At 45.3% G+C, this 25,376-nt stretch overlaps 1 protein-coding gene across 1 annotated transcript in view; it reads right to left on the bottom strand.

Moving 5' to 3' along the window:
- The window catches only part of GABBR2 (gamma-aminobutyric acid type B receptor subunit 2), a 416,683-nt gene that overhangs the window by 173,216 nt on the left and 218,091 nt on the right, over positions 1 to 25,376 (bottom strand). Inside the window, exons 5-6 of the mRNA XM_015117226.3 lie at positions 14,204 to 14,269; positions 6,430 to 6,630 (exon numbers count right to left, since the gene is read on the bottom strand). Coding sequence (XP_014972712.3) covers positions 6,430 to 6,630; positions 14,204 to 14,269 — 267 coding nt within the window. The remainder of the gene's footprint in view (positions 1 to 6,429; positions 6,631 to 14,203; positions 14,270 to 25,376) is intronic.

Genomic DNA, 25,376 nt, shown 5'->3' with positions numbered 1-25,376 from the left:
TAAATAATCATGGGTGGTCACAGAAGTTTCTTGCCAGAAAACATTACAAAATCTTCCAAAGGATGGACCTGTGCCTTTGATGGAGGGCTAGGGCTACTCCAGGGGTTGCGGGGTGCTGTGAACAGCTCATCTGGGGCATTGGCCCAGCACTGGACCTCAGCATGGGCACAGTAACAGGAGAAAAATGTCCCTATTGGAGAGGCTGAGCCATCGCTGGACAAATCAAGCCAGAATTATAAATGATCACAAAGGAAACAAACCGAACAGGATTTGAAAAATGGAAGTTGACACTTGAAATCACCAATGTCAAGTCACTTTGCGGGAGTAGAACAGTGATGGGGAGCCTCAATGGGGAGAAAGAGCCAATGTTGGGCCCAAGGCAGGGGTCCAGGGCTGTCTTCATGAGGTCCCAGAAGACTGAGCTCTGAATGGTCTCAGAAAGCCTGAAGGTCCACGTTCCCAACACAGGACAGTCCAATGGGAAAGGACTGAAGAACGTGTTTCTGGAGGGAGCCCTGACCTTGCTATTCCTCCTACCAGAAAACTCCTGGTGCCAATCAGTGAGCTGGGGACAGCTTGATGCTAGAGACAGGCATACAAAGGAGGGAACCTTGGAGAATGCATCCGGGAGGGGCCACTGTTCTGCTCCTTTCTGTGACTTTGTCTACCAGGAGTCACCTGTATCCTGGGAGATTTGACAAGAGCAAGTTCAAGAGGACAGGCTGAGCATGGGGAGGGGTTTGACAAATACAACCTGTGCAGGGCTATGCGAGGATGAAGTGAATAAAGCACTAATTTCAGGTACAAAATGTAAAGGGGAGCCAAACATCTCAGTAATCAAGATAAGCATATTTTAGTGTCATGTTGAAAAAATAAAAACTAATGCAAGAAATCCATGATGAAAATAACATCAAAAATTTAAATACAGAATCCAACCTTGGACTTGCATGACTTAACATTATAACCATGTCACAGAGCTTGCTGTAATAACTCCACACCATAGTTACACAGAGTTAGAGAACTGAGCTGTGAACGCACCCTAGAAGTTACCTAGTCCAGGGAGGGAACATGACTTGTTGAGGTTGCAGATTAAGTGGTGTGAATGCAGGATCCACACCGGATCTCTGGAGTACCACACTCTGTGCTAGTGTGTGTCACTCACCAGCAGAGGCCCACCCACTGAGATGCCATAAAAGAGCTGATTTGGATGTGTCCCTAGGTCACAGGTCTAGAGGAGCAGCATGGCAGAGGGGGAAGGGGTGCTGAGTTGGGATTGAGGAGTCCTGGCTTCGAGTCCTGGATCTGCCTCTACCTGCTGGGTGATTGTATTAGATTCGTGGGGCTGCCACCAAGTTCCCACACACTGGGTGGCTTAAAACAACAGCAGTTTATTCTCTCACAGTTCTGGAGGCCAGAAGGCTGAAATTCAGGCACTGACAGGTGTATTGGTCCATTCTCACACTGCTATAAAGAACCACCTGAGACAGGGTAATTTATAAAGAAAAGGGGTTCAATTGACTCCCAGCTCTGCATGGATGAGGAGACCTCAGGCAACTTACAATCATGGCAGAAGGGAAAGTAAGTACCTTCTTCACAAAGCAGAAGGAAAGAGAGAGAGAGTGAAGGGGGAAGTGCCACACACATTCAAACAAGCAGATCTTTTTTTTTTTTTTTTTGAGATGGAGTCTCGCTCTGTAGCCCAGGCTGGAGTGCAGTGGCCAGATTTGGCTCACTGCAAGCTCCGCCTCCCAGGTTTACGCCATTCTCCTGCCTCAGCCTCCCTAGTAGCTGGGACTACAGGCGCCTGCTACCTTGCCCGGCTAGTTTTTCGTATTTTTTTTTAGTATTTTTTTTTAGTAGAGACGGGGTTTCACCATGTTATCCAGGATGGTCTTGATCTCCTGACCTCGTGATCCGCCCGTGTTGGCCTCCCAAAGTGCTGGGATTACAGGCTTGAGCCACCGCGCCCGGCACAACCAGATCTTGTGAGAACTCATTCACTATCACAAGAACAGCAAAGGGGAAATTGCCCCCATGATTCAATCATCTCCCATCAGGTCCCTCCCCTGACACATAGGTAATCCAGGAAATCTCATCATGAGAGCCTGGGTGGGGACACAGAGCCAAACCCCATCATGAGGGTTGGCTCCTTCTAGAAGCTCTAAGAGAGACCCCTCCATTCAATGCCTCTCTCCTAGCTGCTGGTGGCTATCAGCAATCCTCAGTGTTCTCCAATCTTTGCCTTCTTCTTCACATGGCCTTCCTCTCAGTGTGTCAACTCTCCCTCTGCCTTTCTGTCATACAGGACACCTGTCATTGGTTTAGGGCCTACCTGGGTGATCCAGGAAATCTCATCATGATAACCTTAAGTTTTTTTTTTTTTTTTTTTTAGATGGAGTCTCACTCTGTCGCCCAGGCTGGAGTGCAGTGGCGCGATCTGGACTCACTGCAAGCTCCACCTCCCGGGTTCACGCCATTCTCCTGCCTCAGGCACCCGCCACCACGGCCGGCTAATTTGTTTTTATTTTTTTAGTAGAGACGCGGTTTCACCATGTTAGCCAGGATGGTTTCAATCTCCTGACCTCGTGATCTGCTTGCCTCAGCCTCCCAAAGTGCTGGGATTACAGGTGTGAGCCACTGCGCCTGGCTGAGAGCCTTAATTACATCTGCAAAACCCCCCTTTTCCAAAGAAGGTCACACTCCCAGGTTCCAAGGGTTACAACGTGGATATATCTTTTCAGGGGCCACTATTCAACCTACTTTCGTGATCTTGGGATGTCCCTTCCCTTCTCTGGCTCTTAGGTTTTCCATATGCACAATAGTGAGGATGACAAGAGCCCATTGGCTTGCTGTAGTTTTACAAGTATTTGCTTGTTTTCATGGACATTGATGGATCCCAAAATACAGGCATCAATCAGGCAGCCAGTGCCAGGCTGACCATGGCCCCAAGCAGTTATATATAATGCAAATTCAAATTCAAGAAACACTTCTTGAGTTTCTAGAACTATGTTTGACCATAGACTTTTGAAGGCTGTTTGGAGAAGTTGGCTTGTGGTTAGACCATAAATAGGAATGCTTTATTCAACTCTGGGGCCCACACCCTCTAGAGAGAATGTTCAACAAAAGCATGTGCAACAAAGGAACAGGCTGATCATGGGGAGGGGTTTGACAAACACAACCTGTGCAGGGCTGTACCAGGGTGAGGTGAATAAAGCACTAATTTCAGGTGCAAAATTTAAGGGAGAGCCAAAAAATCTCGGTAATTGTGTTAGTCCATTTTCATGCTGCCGATAAAGACATACCTGAGACTGGGTGATTTACAAAAGAAAGAGGTTTATTGGACTCACAATTCCAGGTGGCTGGGGAAGCCTCACAATCATGGCAGAAGGTAAAAGGCACATCTCACACGGTGGCAGACAACAGAAAGGATGAGAGCCAAGCAAAACGAATTTCCCCTTATCAAACAATCAGATCTTGTGAAACTTATTCTCTACCACGAGAACAGTATGGGGGAAACCGTCCCCATGATTCAATTATCTCCCACCGGGTCCCTCCCACAACACATTGAAATTATGGGAGTACGATTCAAGACAAGATTTGGGTAGGGACACAGAGCTAAGCCATATCTGTAATCAAGATAAAAAAATATGGCCGAGACGGGCAGATCACGAGGTCAGGAGATTGAGACCATCCTGGCTAACCCAGTGAAACCCCATCTCTACTTAAAAAACACAAAAAACTAGCCGGGCGAGGTGGCGGGCGCCTGTAGTCCCAGCTACTCGGGAGGCTGAGGCAGGAGAATGGCGTAAACCCGGGAGGTGGAGCTTGCACTGAGCTGAGATCTGGCCACTGCACTCTAGTCTGGGCGACAGAGCGAGACTCCGTCTCAAAAAAAAAAAAAAAAAAAAGATATATTTTAAAAATAAAAATGAATGCAAGAAATCCATGATGAACAAAATATCAGAATTTTAAATAAAGATAGAATCCAACCTTGCACTGGCATGACTCACCTCGCTTTCCTCACCCTAATCCCTGTCCTGTGAATCTGGTCTTTATTTAAAATTTTGACAATTTGTTCATCACAGGTTTTTTTTTTTTTTTTTTGGCATTATTTTTAAAATTGCATTAACATACTTTGTTTAATCTTGATTACCGATGTATCTGGCACCCTTTTAATTTCATGCTTAGTCCCAGCCCCAGACCTGTGAGCTAACAATTGGAAGGACTAGTGCTATTTAGTTTGGAGAAGCAGTGACTCTGTGGTCACTGAAGGACTGTGTGGGACAGAGGGGTCAACAGGATCTGAGTAGCTCCAGGGGGACCTAGGGGTAGAAGAATTAAGGGAGAGAATTCCTTTGCTACTGGAAGATCTGAGAATCTGATGGGAAGCTGGACTCCATAATGTCTAAGAGCAGCTCTGGGACCCCCTGATTCCAAGAAGCAAAGAGGCTACAAATTTCCTTGTGTAACTTCAACCATCTAGTAACTGTGGGGTAATGTAAGAAATGCTTCCTCTTGCTTCAAAGACCATGGGGACAGGGATTGGGCCTCCTGTACTTTTGGAAGCCACCTCAATGGTCCTGTCCCTTCCAGGGGGTGGGCTTATGAGTAGGTTCCCCAAAACAGTGGGGTGAACAGCCCCAAGGTGTCCCATGCATGGGACAGTGATGGGCAAGAGGTCAGCCTCTTCACCAATCCCAAATAAAAACATTTAGAAAAGGAAAGTCAGTGATCTGGGGGATGTTGTTACAAATGCCAAAACATTTCCTCCAAAATACACTACAAAAAATGATCTTCCTACAATGCACTCTTGTGTACTGCTCACAACCCTGCACACAGCCCTGCATGGCTCCCACCCTGGCTGAAAGCCACACCGTTAGAACTACACCCGAGGGATGTCCTTCCTGCAGTGTCTCATGGCTCTCATCCTGACAGCCTCACAGATCTCCTGTGCAACCATTTAAGTCTTTGGTCTTCCTGAAGCCTCTCCAGTTAGTTATTGTACCATCTGCTTTCATGGATATTTTTTTCCCTTAGGTTTTGTGTTTTCCTCAAATTTTATGATATTTTTAGATTAAAATACAGGGTATCCCTGGACCCGAGGATGTTAATAAATTGCAAAATTTGACACCTTTAAAAATAACACTTACTGAATAAATGAGTTATTTCTGCTCATTATTCAACATCTCAAAAAACGTTATATATGCATTGATTTTGGTAGGAAAATATTTCTTTCAACATTTTCTAACCAGGTGCCAGTACGAGCTAAAGCGCTGTTTACAACATATGTCTTAATGATTTGCCATTTCTTGACAAATCGATAAATCATTCGTGTAGAGTTGGTTCCGATTGAGATTACATAATACATAAAATTATATACATATATTTTTCTTTATTATAAAGCTTTTTCTTGATATAAAATTTGGTCTGTAAGAACCCTGGAGGTTGGGTGAATAATTTAACTATCTGAACACAGAAAAGAATTATGTGCACTGCTGTGTTGAATTTTGGCTGCTGTTCAGAATTGAGAAATGGATGTTACCACCTTTACCAGGGCTATCATAACCTGATCTTTGATAAGACTTACAATGATAGAGAATGGTGTGCTTTGGGAATACTTTTACATGTCCTGTATTACGTGGTCCTCGCAATAGCCCTACGAGATAAGCAGGGCAGGAATTAGTAACACCCCTCACGGAAGCATGCAGAGGCCCTCAGGCTGACACACCCTGTCCAAAGTCCTGCTCACAGTCATAACAGCATCGAGGTGCCAGATACCATGCTAGTGGCTTGCACCATCTGCCATCAATCCTCCTGATAACCCCCAGAAGGGGGTTATCACAGATATAGAAGCAGAAATATAGAAGATATAGAAGGGACATCCCAAGATCACAATAGTGGACTGAATAGTGGCCCCTAAAAAGATATATCCACGCAGATATAGAAGCAGAGGCTTGGAGAACTCAGGTTCAAGGTCACACAGGTGGTAGTGGCAAAATTGGGGTTTGATGCAGTCTGGCAGCCCTACAGCATGTGTTTCTCAAAGTCTACTTAAGGCGTCTTTCCTCTCCTCCAGGAGAGCATCGCCACAACTGAGAATGACATCTTATGTAAGAGGAGCATGGGATGAACCTCTGCAGAGTCTAGAGGGCCCTGAAGTTGATGCCAGGACTCCATCCATATGTGTATACATAACATGTATACTGTGTTATGTGCTTCACAGTATCCTTACCTCATTTGGTTCTCACAGTTGCCTAGAGAGGTAAGCAGTGGAGGGTTGTACATAACCACATTTTACAGGTACAAGAGGCTCAAGTGATTTGCTCAAAGTGACACAGGACAATAAATGTGCACTTTTGGCCAATGTCATCAGACAAGATGATCAAAGGAGGTGGGCTGGAAGGTTGAAATGGGGACCAAGGCACTGACCTTTCCTGAGATGGTCTTGATCTGCTTGGAGCTCAGGGGCTCGAAATCCACGCCAATGTAGCCCTCCATGGCAGCAAGCAGATTCTTCCGGAGGCAGCGGGATGAGTTGGCTTCCGTGTGCACCTGCTCCCACCAAGAAGGCTCGTACCAGCCCGGGATGATCCACTGGTATTTACTACCATACATGTTCTCCTCATATGCCTGCAAAAGATGGAATGACTATGAAGGCACCGAGAGTTGCATAGTTCAAGGCTCTGTGCCCTGGAAGATAGGTGGGGAGGAAGGCTTCCTCTTACCAGAGGATTTAGGAAATGTTTAATTACTTGTTTGGTTTCTTTCTTGTTATTTGTCAAAGAATCCAAGGTAGTTTACGGATAACATGTATAATAAAATAATAAGTACTGAATAAATATTAAAACATAAGGGCCCAGAAAAATATAAATTATGTTTCCTGAAGATAGAAGGAACAGAATGCAGACAAACAGACCAAAGGTTCTAACCCTATTCATCATTAAGCTGCAAATTTCACCATGAACTTCCCAGCAGCCCAAGAGAAAAGGGCAACAAGATTATTTACACAACTCTCATTATCAGTAAGGAGAAAACATACCAGATCTTTGGGGAAACAAAGTATTTTCTAGTCTCTAACCCTAAAAATGTCCCATATGGGGAGGATACTGTCAAAGTAGCCAGCTTAGTATCAACACAACCTCTACAGGAAAGAGATTTCATAAAGCTAATTTTTGTATAGATCTTTACTAAAAGCTGAGGCCATGCCTCATAACACAACCCAGGGGGAACAATTTTAAGGGGCCAAGACAATTTAATCTAAGTATGCAGTTTATATAAGATGCCACTTGGCAAACTGAGAAATCTCTCTGAATCTTTATCCAAAACACAGTGTGTATAAATTCAGGTCCTAAAAAAAGTCCCTTACATTTTTATATCTTACATGGATCTTATTTGATTGTCACTCACATTCACTCTGGGAGGTGGTTTATCATCCTCATTCTAGAGAGGAGGAAACTAAAAATCAGAGAGGGCAAGTAACTTTTCCAAGGTCAAACAGTCAGGGAGAAAAATCAGACCTGGATCTAGGTCTACCGACTTCAAGGGTACAAAGCTGCACTGCTTGTTTTCATTGAAAGAAAAAAAGTCACCCCTACTTGACTCTAATTCTTATTGTCATTATTTTATATCAGGAAAATATGGTTTTTGATAGCTTTGATTCGAGCAGAAAAGTCCCAGTTTGTAGGACTGTCAGATTCCATCAAAATTGGGTTCAGAATAAAGTTTCTAAGGGGTGATAATGTTCCCATCAGTAAACAAAATACCCAGAAGTGACTACAGAGAGCAGAGGTGGATGGAAATTTCCTCTGTGCATGGTTGGACTGCATGCATTCTAAACTGAAACCTTAAACAATCTTTCCATTCATCCCTGGGGAGCCACCCACATTAGAAGGAGACGTTGGGAAACCATTCATGTCGCATCCCTTGGCCTACAGCAGGGTTAGTGTGAGAGGACAGGAGGGTGTAGTGAGAGGAGCCTGAGATTGCTCTGGATTCTAGGAAGATTCTTGCTGCTTCCCTCTTAGGCTCCAGGAGGCTAAAGCGAGGGTCATAAGGGTGGCCAGAGCTACCAACAACTCCTGTATGTTAGAGAAAAGTTACCATCAAGTCTAAGAGTCAGAGGGTCACTCCCCTCATCCCAAGTCCAGAGGCTACTCCTCTAAAACTCCCTTAATACCCGAGAAAGTCCAGGCTGCAGTGTGGAGTAACTCATTGGGGTACATGTGAGTTAAAAGATTTGTTCCTTGACTTAAGCTCAGGTCCCCTCTCTGTGGTCTCCACCCATTGGTTCAGTGAAGCATCTGAAGATTAAATAGACATTGCTTAACAAAAGACCCCTTCAACCACCTCGAGGCAGTGATCACGCTGTCTCTTCACTAGACTCCTTCGATGATACAGGACCTTCGCTTCCCTCATTTTAGACACTGTACTTCTCATAATGCAACCTCAGATTGCAGTCATTTTTCTAGCAATTACATTATAATGTTGCCCCAAACAAAACTGTTGTGGAAAATACAGAAAACTCTCATATTTTAATTACCTAACAAAATCCCAGCTGAAGAAAAGCAGGCAGTCTCCTGGGCTTCTCTCTAATGAATGAAATTTAGTTTACAGAAACTTTTTTTTTTTAAGAAGAAATGCCAGATCCTGGCTGGGGACTAGACTTTTGAATACAAGGGTCACCCTAGTAATCCCAGGTCATTTAATCAATGGCAGAGCCTGTGAGGCTTCACAACTCTCATCTTTTACTGACAGAGATCCCACGTGTATTGAGGTCTCATTATGTGTGTGGCCATTTTTATATATTATTTTATTCTCACAACTACCCTATGAGGTATGTACTATCATCTAAATTTTACAGATGAAATTTTCTCAACACATATGCTGGTAAGTCAAAGGGACAAGACTCAAAGTCCATTCGTGAAGTTCCCCTCTTAGCAAAACAAAACAAAAAGATTTTTGGAAGTTTTCTCAATCTTATATGGTTGTGGCAAGGAGACAGCTCCACTTATCAGGAAGGTATGTTAAGAATTAATAGATGCAGAGCGGCTGGGCGCGGTGGCTCACGCTTGTAATCCCAGCACTTTGGGAGGCTAAGGTGGACGGATCACTTCAGGTCAGGAGTTCAACACCAGCCTGGCCAACATGGTGAAACCTCGTCTCTACTAAAAAATATGAAAATTAGTTGGGCATGGTGGCACACACCTGTAATCCCAGCTACTCGGGAGGCTGAGGAAAGAGAATCGCTTGAACCTGGGAGGCGGAGGTTGCAGTGAGCTGAGATCGCACCACTGTACTCCGGCCTGAGTGACACAGCGAGACTCTGTCACAAAAAAAAAATAAAAAGAAGACACAGAGTGAGGATATGAAAAGGCCTTCTGATCAGACACAAAGGCAGATTTTCTTCACACATGATAATTAAGACCATGTGATAATTAATTGAGAGGCAGCACTGAGCAGGAAGTTCAGAGCAGAAAATCAGAGCAGCTCTGACAGTTCTTCAACCAGCTACTGTCCTGTTGTAGCTGTTTCTTGTAAGTGAGTTTTCCAGAAAACAGAAGCTTATTCCATCTGAATGATAATACATTTTGTTTAGAACATTAGTCAATTTTGATGAAGACAAAACTTTTTCTAACATAGCTTCTGACCTTTTGGGGAAAAAAAAATACAGTCAAACAATAGAAGATTTTATGCCATATGCCTGCCAGGTAACTCGTGCACACAACTCCTGGAGCCCCACTTTTCCCATGGAGAGACAGTGGAAAGCAAAGCCTGCCCCACTGGATTGGTTTAAGAATTAAATGAGATAATTTGTGTATCATGCATGGCAAACACTATGTACAGGAACATTTTAGCTACCCCTTCTCTTTCTCTTCTCCTCTTGGTAACCCATAGTTTCATTCTGAACATCAGTCACTGTTCTGGGCTATGCACAGTGGTACTCTTGGGCTTAGAGGAGACTGCCCAAGCACCAGATGGCCCCAGACAGTTGTACTTAGACTTTGGATCCACTTTCCATGCCTTTTTGTCTCCTTTCTAGCTGTCAGGTCTACACTGTCATTTTTCACTATCATCAAGTCCTTCTCCCTCACTCTGAATTTGCTGCTTTTAAACTACTATAGGCTTGGAAAGTAGGGTGCCTGGATTGCTAAGCATATTTGTAGAGCAAAAGTAAGCGGACTTCGAGCGAGGCTCTCCTGCAAGGGAGGTAGACTGGACTTGGATAGATCATCCACTGTCTAATGCAACTGCAGAAATGCCTCCAGGACTCCACTTCAGTATTCCTATGGACAGAAGGGCTGAGGTTGTTGGACACATGAGTTTTAACTAGACACTGGTATGCTTCTCTGTCTCCTCTGCCAGATGGGGAGTTTTGGGAGGGTGGGGCTGTGCCAGTTCTCTCCTGGAGCCCCAGGGCTTTCCACAGTACCTGGTATACAGGGGCTACTCAATCAATGGTTGTGGATTGACCGAATGAATGCATTTCTAATTTACTTGGTCACCTTGATTTTTGTTTTCTTTTTTCCTGAGACAGGGTCTGGCTCTGTCACTCAGACTGGAATGCTGTGGCATGATTATAGCTCACTGCAGCCTCGAACTTCTGGGCTCCAGCAATCCTCCCACCTCAGCCTCCTGAGTAGCTGGGACTACAGGCACATGTCACTATGCCAGCTAATTTTTAAATTTTTTGTAGAGATGAGGTCTTGCCATGCTGCCCAGGCTGGTCTAACTCATGGGCTTAGGCTATCTTCCAGCCTTGGCCTCTCAAAGTGTTGGGATCACAGGCATGAGCCACCACACCTCCATTTTCTCTGCATCTTGTAGAAATGTGGTCTTAGGACCTATGACTGACAAATGGGTACTATTGAGTGAGGGTGGGCCATCCTGAGTTCACACACTTCAGCCCCACGAGCCACTTTGGTTCTTACTGGTTGTAGACATGTAGCTATGACACAATTAAAAAAAAAATCTAATTTCATCATTTAATTAAGTTTCCTTTTGCCTCCTCCACTCCCCATGCAAAAAGACATTTCCTTTTTATATTAAGGTTTACAACAGTAATAGTAATAAACCCTCGCATCAGTAAGGCAGTTAACAGCTGGGGTGAAGCTTTCCCTTTGGTGGCCTCATTGAAGCCTCTCGACAACTCCATAAAGCAGACGGGGTAGGCATCATTGCTTCCATTTCAGAGAAGAGGCAGCTGGGGACCAGAGATGTAAAGCGACCTGATTGAGGTCACACAGCTGGCAGAGCTAAAACCAGAACTCACATTAGAGTGCTTGAGAATTTAGAACAGACCACTGAGGACAGAGGAGAAGACAAAAGCAACATGCCATGCTCATACTGTGCTGATGCCAAAATGAACATTTGCCACAGGGCTATAAATAGGCCTTGCATTTGCTGGAGTCTGCGATCCCATTGGGTGGCAGTTCCAATCTCAAGAACACAGCAACACGCTGTAAAGTTTCCAGGGCAGCATTTGGATGGCAGAGACATGGCTGGCTCCGTGTGTCTCTGCTCTGACTCCAATAGGGACAGGAAAGCTCTCTCGGGGGTCTCTGCTCTGAGCGTCTCCTCCCTCTTTCACTTACCAATCTTGATCCAGCGTGAAAACATTGAACAGTCTCCTTAGGATCTTCTGGACCTTCCAGAAGAACTCCTTCCTAACCAGACAAGACCATAAGTCCTCGAGGGCAGATTCCATCTGGGAACCAACATGTGGACTCTACACTCAGCCCAAAGCCTCTGAGAAACTCCTTGGAATGGAGCAGCGAGTGAAGACTCTTTAAGAGCAACCTCATCTCAAAATACCAAAACTAACAAGAGTGAAGAGGAAAATGGGATGAGAAGGTGGGGTAGTGTCCCTGTGCCGTGTGGAAGGCAGACAAGCCAGGGGGCTTCAGGTCAAAAGGCAGAGAGCTGTGCTGTCTGTTCAGAAGCAGAAACCACGGCTGGGAAAGCCACTTGGAAACTCATCCCAGCGCATGGCAGAGTGAGATCACAGTCACACCAGGGCTTTGGTTTGGCTTAACTCGGAACATAAGGCCCATCTATGTTTCTTGCAAACTGGAGGTGGGCAGGGCCTGGTGTGGCGTCTTCACGGATCATTTTTATTAATTTATTTTTTCTGAAGTTACTTGTTTTCCTCATTCGATCAACACCAATCACCCACCATGCGCCAGCTCCTCGCAAGGCCCTGGGGATACTGGAGAGGGAACACTGAGTTTCTTCTCTAAAAGAAAGCAGGCTCTCAAATTTGGGCCATTGTTTTCCTTTTTAAAGTGGGTTATTTCTGGACCCTAGGTAGTAAGGAGCAAGGTTTTATGAGTTTTGGAGTAAAATTATCAAATCTATTCACTCTATATTTTCCATTTTTCTCATGGTCCTCCTTCAATTTCAATGAGGAAAGACCTCTTGCTACTCTCCACTGATAAATAGAATGCTTAACACAATTTTGTGGAATCTACCAGTAAAACTTGCCAGTAAATGGTGGCCCATTCCATCTTTGGACACCTGAGACCCTATATAAACAACCAAATAAAGATGACTGGTATTTACTGAGGGTTCACTGTACATCAGGTACTATGCAGAGGGTTTTTGCTCAACAATCTTATCAGACAGGTGTTATAATCCTCATTTTACAGATGAGAAAACTGGAGCTCAGAGAGTGTAAACAACATACCTAACTTCAATAATAAGTAGCAGAGCAGGGACTCAAGCCCAAGCTGATTGGCTCCTGAGTGCCAACCTCCATCCAAGATCCCTTGAAAGGTCAGCCTCACATCCTCTCCCTCCTCCCGGCTAAATCAGATGATCGGACAGTTCTCGTTTTGCTCCTGAGCCTTCAAGTTCAAATAACTACACGTGACCATGGCTTCCAGCCACTACTCTGTCCTCGCTCCTTGTCTCTTTTCAATTCCTACACCTGTCCAAAACAGGCCACCAGGAGCTGGGCAGGTCTCCCTAGGTGGGTTCTCTCCAGCAAAGAGCAGAGGGACTACCCTGCCCTGGGTGTAGACATGCAATCTGAGGTCACCTCAGCTCTCTGGCACTGTCCTCACGCTGATGACCTTAGTTACCAGACCCTGCAGTAAACTGGGGGTCATCTGGAACACCCAAAGTCCCTTCTCTTCTCAACACGCAGTACTTCTCAGCTATGCCTCTACCACTTGGGCTTAGGCAGCTTTGTTCTAATATAATATGTTAGGACAATTTACTCTGCTTGGATATAATCAAACATTCCAACCTGCTAAAGTTCTTTGCACTCAGACTCTGTCATCCAATGTATTTCATGATTTCTAGAATTACTATTTATAACCTCATCCACATTACTGACAAAAAGATCAAAGAGGACAGAGATCTGTGGCCCATCACAACACACTACACCTAGAATGACCTCAGTCTAAAAGGTGAAGCTTATTGGGTAGACAGTGACTCACCTGTCTAGGCTTTCATTCTGTTGACTTTTCTCCTGACATGATAGGGAGGATTGGGAGCTGGGACATCAAAATGGAAACTGACTTAGCTCCTGTGTTATGTCCCCTACATCTAACTTAAGCTAGAGATCATATGGAGAAAATATATTTTTTTAGAAGCTAGATTAGGGATCAGGTGAATGGAGATGGAGCCTTGGCTCTGCCATGAATTGGCTGAGGGCCCTTGGACAAGCCCCTTTACTCTATGGAGCTCTAGTTCCTCATCTGTAAAATGGGAAAATCATAATTGTTTCACATGGTTATTGAAAAGATTAAATGAGATAAGGCATAAAAAGGTCACCTTTGTCACCTGTCACACACTAGACAGCTGTAAAGGATTCAGGAGTAGAAAATCAATAGTTAATAATTTGTCCCTAACCTGACTCTGAGCCCTACCTACAGGGCAGGGAGTGGGTCTGAGTCACTTCAGCCTCACCCTGATTTCTGGTATCTCCCTAGCTAAGGTGAGCAGACTTAGAATTAGCCAATAAGGCTTAGACAATGGGTTAGACTGAGGTCCCTGGTTCCTCGATGACAGTATTATTCTGAGCCCTGGGGTGTTAGCTCCCTGGAAAGAGGAAAGAACAGTGAACCTAACTCTTCTGCTTCCAGGAACCCAGGCTCCAGTCCTACGATCCCACTCACAGACTGAGCAGGGAGAGAAGGAGTATGGGAAAAAGCTTCACGAACCTCCCCAAAGACACGAATGATACAACTGTTTTACTTACACAACAGAATACTTTTGCTGCCATATTCTGGTCAAACTGGCCAAGGATGATCCGCACATCATTCCCCTGTGGATGGAAGGACACGTCATGAAGGTGAGATGTTCAGCACCCCACAAAGGGTTCAAGGCTGTGACAGACAACATTCCTGCGCCTCTGGCTCTTAGCCCAGAGCTCTGCCTGGGCAGGTGGGCAGGGCAGAACCTCACCCCCAACCCCAGCCCCGCCTGGACTCTCTAGCCCTCTCTAGGGCTGGTTTTCCTTTGGTTCCTGCAATCAGTCTGCCCTGGTCTCATGGGCAAGCCCTAGAGCAATTCTGTACAGGCTGGAGGCTAAAGCTGACTGTTCTCAGGGGTCTTGCAACCTCCCCTGTTCTCCTCCCACCAGGGCAGGCAAACCCTGAGTCCATGCAGGCATCATCTAACCTTCTTCCTCACTTTACATATAGGAAAACTGAGGCCAGATGAGGAGAAAGGAGCTTCTAAGGGCCCCTGGGGAGTTGGTGGCAGAGACAAGACCCCAGTCAACCACACTCTGCTGCCCTGCCACAGTGTTCTAGCCCTTTCTACCTTCTTGACAGTTAATCCCTCAAGAAATTCCCGGAGCCCACAGAGCTTCCCAATTAAGAGGTTTCGGACTTGCTTTGAGCTTTGTTTGCATCTCAGCTCTACAAACCAACCATGGGTGGCCTCTGGTTGCTCCTTTTCCATCTCAGCCCCAATTTCCTCATCTGTAAAATGAGGATAATGGTAGTACTTTCCTTACCGGATTTCTGGGAAGACTAAGTGAAATAGTCCTTGTAAAGTGCTTAACACAGCGCCTAGCACATAGTGAGCGTCCAACTTTATTTTTAAGGAAAATCTATTTTTGAAAGCTCTACATGGGATTACATTCATTATATCAGTGTGGTTAACAGGAAAGTGCACAGTGACCCCTGTGACTCATTCATTCATTCAACAAACAATTACTGAGCATCAGCCAGAGGCTCTCCTGGGTCAGGTAAATGGGGTCTTCGTTGCTTTCTGGGGCATTGGGATCCAGCTGGGTCCTGCCCCAAGGAGAAGAACAGGCTGAAAGAGAATGGGTGGGGCAGCCACCAGGAGACCAGCCAGGCCCTGGCCCACACACCTGCTCCCCATCCCAGCCGCTTCCTGCCCTCCACAGTGAGGCCCAGCCTTGCAGGTGGTGCCACCTTCCTGCTGTTCATCCATCCCCTCCAGCAGGCCTCATGGCCCTTTGATGCATAAAGTAGAAAAATATGCTTTTAAAGATCAGTTTTTAGCATCTTTCAAAATTGGAAAGTGCTGACTGAGAGGCCATTTTACTCATCATGTACTTTAGCAAAATAAAGAAGGCCTGGATTCTAAAATCATCTTTCGTTTGCAAGCAAGAATGGAAAGAAGAGGGGGAAAAAAACACTGGCTCTGAAAGGACTTTAAAAGATCGTTAACAGAGCAGTGGAAGGAAGGCAAGCCTTTGTCATCACCACGTCTGCAATGCTATAAAAAGTTCTAAGCTGCTTCCGTTCTGTGGACTTGCTTCCAGGCATGCTCCAAGATCTTTCTGCTTGTTTGTTGAAAATTTTTAGCATTTTTTGCTGCTGACAGTACCTACCCATTCATCCATCCATCCATCCATCCATCCATCCATCCATTCATCCAGCAAATATCTATTCATCATCTACTTTGTGCAAAACCCTGTGTTGCTAAACATGGTATGGTAAAAACAGCTTATTAGTTTTTGATCAGAGACCTGGGCTCAAATCACAGCTCCACCTCTGATTAGCTGAAAACTTTGGGTCTTAATCTCCTGGAGCCTCAACTCCTTCATCTCTGAGAAAGGGATAACCCTATGTGCCTTGCGCAGCGGTTGTCAGATTCATCATAACGAAACTCACCCACTGGCTCCCATGCTGCTCTCTGCTGGCTGCCCTCCTGCCTCCCTGGCCACTCCTGCTCATAATCCTCATCATCAGCTTCTGACCTTTCTACCCATCCCTAAATGCTGGTGTTCTGTCCTTAGCTCTTTGCTCCCATCACTCTCCCTGGGCCACCTCCTTCATGACCCCAGCCACAACTGTTCTCTTTGTGCCGTGGACTCCAAATCTCTCTCCCCAGCCCCAGCTTTTCTCCAGTTTCCCACCGGACTCTTCCAGTTGGATTCTCTCAGGCACCTCCAACACAACTGTCCCAAGCTGAATCCACCAGCCTTCCTAAGAGGCCCTTTCCTCCTCCTGTGTTTTCCATTTCTGACAATGGTCAGGAACTTGGGAGTCATCTTAGACTCACTCCTCTTCTTCAACCCTCATCCAAGCCATAACCAGAAACTGTTGGTTCTGTCTGCTCAAAACTAGCTCCTTAATCAGCTCCAACCCTCCAGCCCCACTGCCCTGAGTTTGGTCACCATCATTCCTTACTTAGTGAACAGCAACAGCCTCCCTGCATCCTTGCCACGAATCCTGCCCCATTCACCCATCGCCAAAGAGCAGAGGAAGGGTTCACTCCTAGATGATTGTGTGAAATCTGTGCATGGCTTCCTGAGGTTTGCAGATCAAACTCTGAGCTCCTTAGCACATTCAAGATGTGCTAAAGATAAAGATGGTGAAGATCCTATGCAGTCTTTACCAACTGACTTCTGCTCAATTCTCTATCACATTTCTCATATCCTGCCTTGGCAGTGAGTCCTAAAACAGGACTGCCATTCATTCATTCACTCATTCATTTATTTATTCATATTGCCACTCCGCCCCCCACCCATTCTGCAAGTCTATCCCTCCAGAGTGCCCTTCCCTCCCCTCCTACTCACTTTGCCTGCACGGCTGCTACTCACCCTTCCTACCTTAGCCCAGGCTCCTCTGCTCTGAGAAACCATGTCTCTGTCCCATCAGGCTTGTGGCCACTTCTTCCTCTGTGAGCCTGGAGCACCCTGTGCTTCCCTCCAATATGGCTCAAATCCACTTACTTGTCTGTCTTCCCCACTGAAGTAAGGGTAACTTGACTCATCTCTGAATCCCCAGCTCCCAGAACAAGGCACTACACATATGTCAACAAATACGTGTTTAATGCACGATGAAGTGAATTAATCCAGTGTGCAGCATCACGCACAATGCCTGGCCCGCACTGCTTATTCAGTCACTAGTAGCCATTATCATCACTGTACTAGCATCTGGCCAGCCCCATGGTCTAGACCCTGGGCTCACCATGTCTACTTCTTGAGTAGACCGAGGGAACCATATCTTCACAGCTGACCTCCTGACCACCTGCTGACAGTTAAGTAACCAGCTCTGCCACTTGTGGACCATTTGGTGTCTTCGTTGCTATGACAACCAAGTTGCAAGGACCACTTGGTTCGGTGCTCCCAGGCTGTTAGATTTGGATGGGGCCCATGGGATCACCCATCTGGCTAATCTCTTCCCAGAGAGGTACAAGGCTTTCCCAGGGCTCCACAGAACCAAAATGAAAGCCAGAGCTCTCACTTTGGTGCTCCTTGACCATTAGAGGGCCCTGGAGAAAGATCCGATGCAGAACCAGGTCATGCCTGCTGCAGGAAGCTGTGAACACACACTCCGCTTCTGGATGGTGAGAAAGAGGGGGCAAGATGCTGCCAAGTCTGGGGGGAAGGAGGGGCAGCCCAGAATCCAGGGTTGGGGAGAGGCCAAACAGGGGATGAGGCTGGATGAGGATCTTGGGGGACGCCATAGAGCAGCATAAAGAGTTTGAGGTGCTTCTCAAACTAGGATATGTTCATTCTAGAGCATGGGGAGGTATCCTGAGAGTAGGAAATGCAGATACACCAGGTTCTTCTCTCTGAAGTAGCAACTTACTGGAAGATTCAGGGGTGAGGGGAAAGGTTTTAGATTTGGGGAATTATAACAGCTTTTCCACACATGTGCACACTCTCGTAAAAGTTCCAGAATCATGCTTTTCAATGTTGCATAGCTTGTATCTTTTTCTGAAAGTCCAGAGAGCAGAAAGAAGAAATTTGGGAATAGCAGTAGGCCCTGCTTTCAGCCAAGCCCCCTGCCTCCCTGCCAGGGTGTGGGCCCATTCTCTTATACTGAAAGGGCTTGGGGCAATTTAGGCAGTAGTAGGGGGTAGGGAGGGGCAGCCATAACCATCCCTGAGGATGACAGTGACAGATCAGAGCTGTGATATCACAAAGGACTGGAAACATGGCAGAGGGCGGGGTCTGGAAAATCCTGTGCCCTTCCAGGGACTTGGCTGTGTAGGGGCCCTTCCTGGAGTGAAAGCAGATGACCTGAGTTGGGGCAGATGAGATGGTCAGGTCTAGGGTTGGAGACCACACATGGAGACCTATGTTCACACCCTCAAGAGGCTACTTCCACGGGAAAGGGGCAAACGTGGAAGGAAACAGCCATGGGAATGTGGTAGGAAAATGGGGAGGGGTGTTCAGCCCAAACCCTCCCTCCCCCCAGTGATGGGATGAGTGAGGGAGAGGCCCACTAAACTCCCTCTGGAGAGGAGTCTGATGTTGCCAACCCCGGGTAGGTTTCCTTTCCTCTTTCTTGACTCTGTCTCATCCCTCATCTAGAACCACTTTGTCTCTGGGATGCTTAAAGAGAGCTAAACACACACACACACACACACACACACACACACACACACACACACACACACACACACACGACACTTAGCAAGGATAATCCAATTCAAAGAACTAGCGTGTACCCCCGGTTTGCAAGCAATCTTAACACCATAAAAATAACAACTCTCGAGCCCTTTCTGAGCTGTTGTGCTAATCGGTCCGTCAGCCCCACCCTGGAAGGTGGGCGCTATTTTATACTCACTTTGGAAAGATTCATGAGCAAAGCAGGGTCCAAAGAACACTACAGCCGGGGCAGGTGCACCTCCTTGAGGCTGGTACACCCGCCCTGGCTGCAGTGAGGGTGGGCTGCTGACAGCTCGCTCCCTTCTCTGGAGAACTGCCCTCAGCTAAGGGGAGCTTCCTGGCCATGGGAGCCATGCCATGCCCACACCCCACAGAGAGCAGCCAACAACTGACTCACATTGGTGGAAAACTCCAGCCCCCTTGCTAAAAGGTGGGATCAGCTCTGTGGTGCCGTCTGTGCTCCAGAGACCCCTCTGGGGCCAGGCTAAACTGGTATCCATCCAAGACAGAGCCCCTCCTGCCTCATCCTGCTTCCCTCCCCTTCTCCTAAGAGTACTCCCTCAATAAATCACTTTCCCAAGCATCTCAGGCTCTGTTTGTAGGGACTTCAACCTAAGACGCCAGGTCACACAAATAGGTGGTGGCACTGGCCTTGCCCCAGGTGGGTGTGGTCCCAGAGCCTGAGTGATTGACCCTTCACTCCTATCTACTGCCTCCCAGCTGAGGAGGCAAACCCCACTGGGTCTGAGCTGCTGGAGCTCAGCACTCAATCTGCAGCAACAGCTAATCGAGAAAAGTCATGCAGATGTTGAAGTGAAAGGATATAAATGGCAAATGCAATCCTGAGCCACTAAAATCGCTGGTGTGCATTTAAAAGTGCAGGACAGCAGAGGTGAGGAAGATTAGGGACCATGCCCTCTGGCCAGCCTTCCTTGCCTCCGGAGCATGGAATCTTGCAAGGAAGGTCAAGCTCAACCCTGAGCCTCAGCCTGACCTCTGGGCTGTCTGGAATCTCCTGCCACCCATGCATCTGTCTAGACCCACTCAATGGCTTCCTGTTTTCTCAGAGCCTAGCCTTGCAGACTACCTACTGTGCTGGGCTGCTGAAAATTCAAATGTCACAATGCTATATAAAGAGATGAGATGCTATAAATCCCTAAGGCAGCTGAGCTGTTAGAGGCTGGCCATGACCTGGGCCAGCAGGCACTGCCTAAGGCTTCGGAAGCCCAGGCCAGTCCTGTGCCCCAACTGTCTGGCTGCAGACCTGGAGTGGGCCCTAGAAGGTTAGCCTAGAAGTGTTCTCCAAAGTCCTTCCTGGCTCTGACAAACTGATTCCACACCCAAAATGAGTAGTCTCTTTTATTTAGCTAAAATTTGTCTTATTTAGACCCCATCCCCCACTGGAAATGTCCGTAAAGGCAGAGAAGCACACGCTTCACTCTCAAGGAAGGGAGCGAAGAGGGAATAGCCCACAGCAGCCCAGTGGAAAGCATGGCATTTCTTTAAAGTTTATTCTTGTATCTTGAAAATTCATGTATATTTAACACTCCAATAATGTATCTATGTCATAAGTTAAAAATAATACCTTTTCGTCTCCATGTCTCTGAGCAAACCTGGCCTGTGAGAAAGATGCACCATGTTTATTCTGCAGCTTTGCGTCCCCTTGGGGTGCCTGTATGAACTTCAGTTTCAGGCAGTCAGGATGGACTCCTGACCTGTGGGGGTGGCAGTTCTCCTCAGGTCTCTCCTATCTGGTTGGGAAAAAGGGAGTCAATTCCCTAAGGACTTGTTTTTGGCCAGAGTTGAGAGGGAGAACACAGTTCCCACTAGGACTTTCCCACAGAGCAAGGGGAGGGCAGTCCTCTCAAAGCCTATCTTTGTAGTCGACGTATGACAGGCAGAATAATAGCCACATCCTGGCTGGGCACAGTGGCTCATGCCTGTAATCCTGGCACATTAGGAGGCCAAGGCAGGAGAATCACTTGAACTCAGGAGTTCAAGACCAGTCTGGGAAACATGCAGAAACCCTGTCTCTACAAGAAAAAAAAAAATATATATATTTTATGTATATTTTAATATATTATATATATATAAAATATATATTTTATATAAAATATATATTATATATAATATATATTTTAAATATATATTATATATAATATATATTTTGAATATATATATTATATAAATATATATATTTTATATAAAAAATATATATAAAAATATAAATATATATATTTAAAAATATATACACTTTAAAATATATATATTTAAATATATATACTTTTAAAAATATATAAATATATATTTATAAGTATATATTATATTATATATTATACAAACATATATAATACATAAATATATATATACTTTAAAGTATACATATTTTAAATGATCTGTCTCCCCGCATTTCTTCTTAGTAATAAAACAGGAATTTAAAACAGATATATATATTTTTAAAGTATATATATATTTACATATATATATATAAATTGGCTGAGTGTGGTAGTACATGCCTGTAGTCCCAGTTACTTGGGAGGCTGAGGTGGGAGGATTGCTTGAGCCCAGGAAGTTGAGGCTGCAGTGAGCTGTGATCACACTACTACACTCCAGCCTGGGCGACAGAGTGAGACCCTGTCCCCACTCCCCTAGCCCCCCAAAAAAGGCCACATCCTAATCACCAGAACCTGTGAGTATGTTATGTCACGTGGTAAAGGGAAAAGGCACATTGCAAATGGAATTAAGGTTGTTTATCAGCTGATCTTAAAATAGGGAGATTTTCTTGGATTTTCCAGGTGATAATGTATTCACAGGGTCCTTAAATGCATTCATGTATTCACAGGGTCCTTAAACATGGCCGAGGCAGAGACAGTGATACAGTGTGGGAAAGGCTCCACTGACTATGGCTCCCTTTGAAGACAGAGGAAGGGGGCTGCCAGCTGAGGGATGCAGGTGGTCTCTAGATACTGGAACTAGAGTTTCCCGAAGGAACTTGGCCCTACTGACACTGTGATGTTGGCCTGTCAAGATCCATGTAGGACATCTGGCTTCCAGACAGTAAGACACATTTGTGTTGCTTGAAGCTGTTCAGATTTGTCACAGCAGCAACGGGAAATGCAGATACCGCCCTCTCTTGAGAGGCCTTACCTTAGGCTGATCCTGTCTCCCTCCCCGCTCTGCTGGGGTTCTAGGACACTCAGTTGTTGCTGACTAGTCAAGTAGCTTTTCTGTTCAAAGCTGTCCCCTTAATGTGAGGCTTAAGGATCCCCACTAGTATTGTTGGAGAATTGGGCTATTTTTGTGAGTCACTCAAAAAAGAAAGCCAAACATGGCTCTAAATGGCAGAGACATATTTTCTTTTCCTTTTTTAAGAGTAGAAAGCCTGGCTCAATTTAGAGGGTCTTCATGATGTTGCACTGGGCCCAAATATTGCATTAATATAAAAAGTAAAGATGAGAGCTTTCTGCTTATCTGTGTCTTTCTGTCATTCCCTAGTGCTTTTTTTTTTTTTAACCACTCCTCCACTTAAGGCAAGTAGGTTGCAAAGCCACTTCATTCCTGTTTTATTACTAAGAAGAAATGTGGGGAGACAGGTCATTTAAAAATGTTGGGTATGAGTAACCTTGGAATGTTGAGAGGCTATGCAGGAATCTTTCTGCTGACTGAGGAGTGTGGGTGGACACGAAGCTGGGAGGCATGCCGTGGAGGTTCAGAGCCAGTCCGTAGCTAGACTGCTGAGCTAGAATCGCAGCTCAGTCACTTAATCAGCTTCATGGCCTCAGGATAGTTATTAAACTTCCCAGAGCTTCAGTTTCTCTACCTATAAAATGGGGATAATAATAGTACCTATCTTCAGAGCAGGTGGTGGCAAACACTTTCTATAAAAGTCCAGATAGTAAATATTTTAGGTCTCATAGGCCATATAGTCTCTGTTGCAATTACTCAATTCTGCCACTGTAGCACAAAAGCAGCCAAAGACATTGTGGTGAATGGATGTGTTCCTATAAAACTTTATTTACAAACACAGAGAGTGGGCCAGATTTGGCCCATGAGCTGTAGTTTGCTGACTGCTATTATAAAGTTATTGTGGGGATGAAATGAATTCATGAATCTGTGAGCACAAAGGGAGTGCTTAAAAGTGTCCTCCTTTGATGTTGAAGCAGAAGCGTTGGATGAGGTCAGAAGAAGAGGCTGTGATAAGATGGAGAGAGAGAAGAGGAGCCCTCTGGAAAGAGGTGCCTGCTGGCACAGCACTGACACAGGCAAGCAAGGCTCCTGTCTCCTCTGGTAAATTCACTTGCAATAGGGAAGCTCTGTGGTCCCAGAGACCCTAAATGAATTGCTCACAATCTCTCAACTTTGCTTACTGTCTCGAAGTTTGGATTTTAGAAAGTCCTTTGTTATTATTTTAAGATATTCATTAAAACATAGGGAATTCCATGGCTTCTTTCCCTGAAATTCCCTAATTTTATTATTTAGTGTTTTATTATTTCGTCTTTTCTCTATTCCAGTGTCTCCCAAGTTTCGAACATAATATCAACTACTGATTTTTCAGTCCCTGAGAGAGCCCAACAGTCTGCATATGGCGACCATCACACAATTGGGACGGCCCAGTGCCGTCTCTACAGAGGAAGACATCAAGGCGGGGATGGAGTCCAACCCTGGGTCCACTTGATTCAAAAGCCCCTGTTATGCTTGGTGTGGTGGCTCATGCCTATAATCCAGCACTTTGGGAGGTCAAGGCGGACGGATTACCTAAGGTCAGGAGTTTGAGACCTGCCTGGCCAACATGGTAAAACACCATCTCTACTAAAAATACAAAAATTAGCCAGGCGTGGTGGAGGGCGCCTGTAATCCCAGCTACTCAGGAGGCTGAGGCAGGAGAATCGCTTGAACCCGGGAGATGGAGGTTGCAGTGAGCCAAGATCGTGCCACCGCACTCCAGCCTGGGCGACAGAGTGAGACACACACACACAAAGCCCCCGTTCTGAGTTTCTGTCTGGGATGATGAAAAAGTTCTGGAAGCAGATAATGGGATGGTTGTACAACACTGTGAATGTACTTAATGTCACTGAAATGAACACTTAAAAATGGTTAAAATGGTAAATTTTATGTCACATATATTTTACTACAATAAAAAAACAAAGGGTCACAACTAGAACAGCATTCCCTATACTTTCTGAGTTCTGACAAAAAAGGAAAAAAGAATGCTGGTGATTTCTGTGCAAGTAGGGCATAGGGTTCCTGATGGTGGAGGCAGGGGGCTGTGGATGGAAGGGACTTTTGGGGTATCTGATAAAGTTCTCTGACCTGTGTCCTGTTTGCCTTATGACATTTAGACATTCATTTGATTTCTGTGGCTTTTAAATTGTTGTTTCATTTCACAATAAAAGATTTTCTTTAAAAGTTCCTGTTCTTTCCACAAATATATTTGCTCTCCAGAGCACCTGGACTGAACTGAGGCAATTGCCCCTCTCATGTCAGTTCCAGACATAAGGGTCTGTGGATGCCCCATGGTTGAAATAACGCACCACCAATTCTTCTGAAAAATGGAAATACGAATACAGGGCAGAAGGCCACTTCGGAGAAGGTGCATGAAACAACTGAAATGTCCAGAAAGGGAAATCCGACACCTGGATCTCTCCCCAGGAGTGCCAAGGACTTGGTCTGTGCAGAGCAGCTTCCTAGCCCCGCCTGGAAACAGCTAAACTTTAGCCACCCCCTGTTCAGAACAGGCTTGGAATGAGCTTAAAGGGCCTCGTGACTTCATCACACAGAAATGGTTTTATTTCCTGACTTTCTTGATACAAATTTCGATACACATCTGCTAAATCAGCCTTATTAATTTCATTATTCAGTTCCTCTGTGCTCTTGCCTTTTTTCGCCTGGGTGAACTGTCCAAGAATGAGAGAGAGATGTGATGCCTCCCAACGCTATTGTGTTTCTGTCAATTTCCCTCTCTATTTTTAACAGGCTTTTCTTTCTTTATTTCAGTGAGATGTAATTTAAAGCAATAATAGACTATGAGTGTGTTATTCTCAAGGTGGATTGAAGCCTTATCTATAGAAAATGACTCTCCTGAGTCCTGTTTGACACCTGTACCTTGAACACGCTTTGGTCTGATATGAATACTGGGATTCTTGCTGTAGTTTGATTTGCTTGGTAGACCTCTGCTCAACCTTTTACCTTTACCCTTTCAGTATCATACCTATCAGTACGTTTATCTGAAGTAAATAGCTAGACTTCGTGTTTCGAAACACAATCTGAAAGTCTTTTCCTTTTGATAATGAGTTTGGCCTGTTTGAACTTCCGGTCAGAATCAGTGTATGTGGTCTGCAATGATCTGTTTTGTGCTTTCTGGTTTTCATGTTTGCTTTCTATTTCGAAACAAGGATGAGATTTCCTTTGTTTTATTTTTGTGTTTCTGCAGCTTCAGGTTCTGTTTGCATTATGGTATATTTACCACTGAGTTATTCAAAGCATTCTTTAGCTTACATCTCTCTAATTATGAAACTCATGAGCAAAATGGTCTCTTTTGAGTCCCTCT

Source organism: Macaca mulatta, chromosome 15 (assembly GCF_049350105.2).
Source record: "Macaca mulatta isolate MMU2019108-1 chromosome 15, T2T-MMU8v2.0, whole genome shotgun sequence".
Classification (NCBI taxonomy): Eukaryota; Metazoa; Chordata; class Mammalia; order Primates; family Cercopithecidae; genus Macaca; species Macaca mulatta.
The sequence above is the reverse complement of the archived record's forward strand: the minus strand, read 5'-3'. Positions and strand labels throughout refer to the sequence as shown.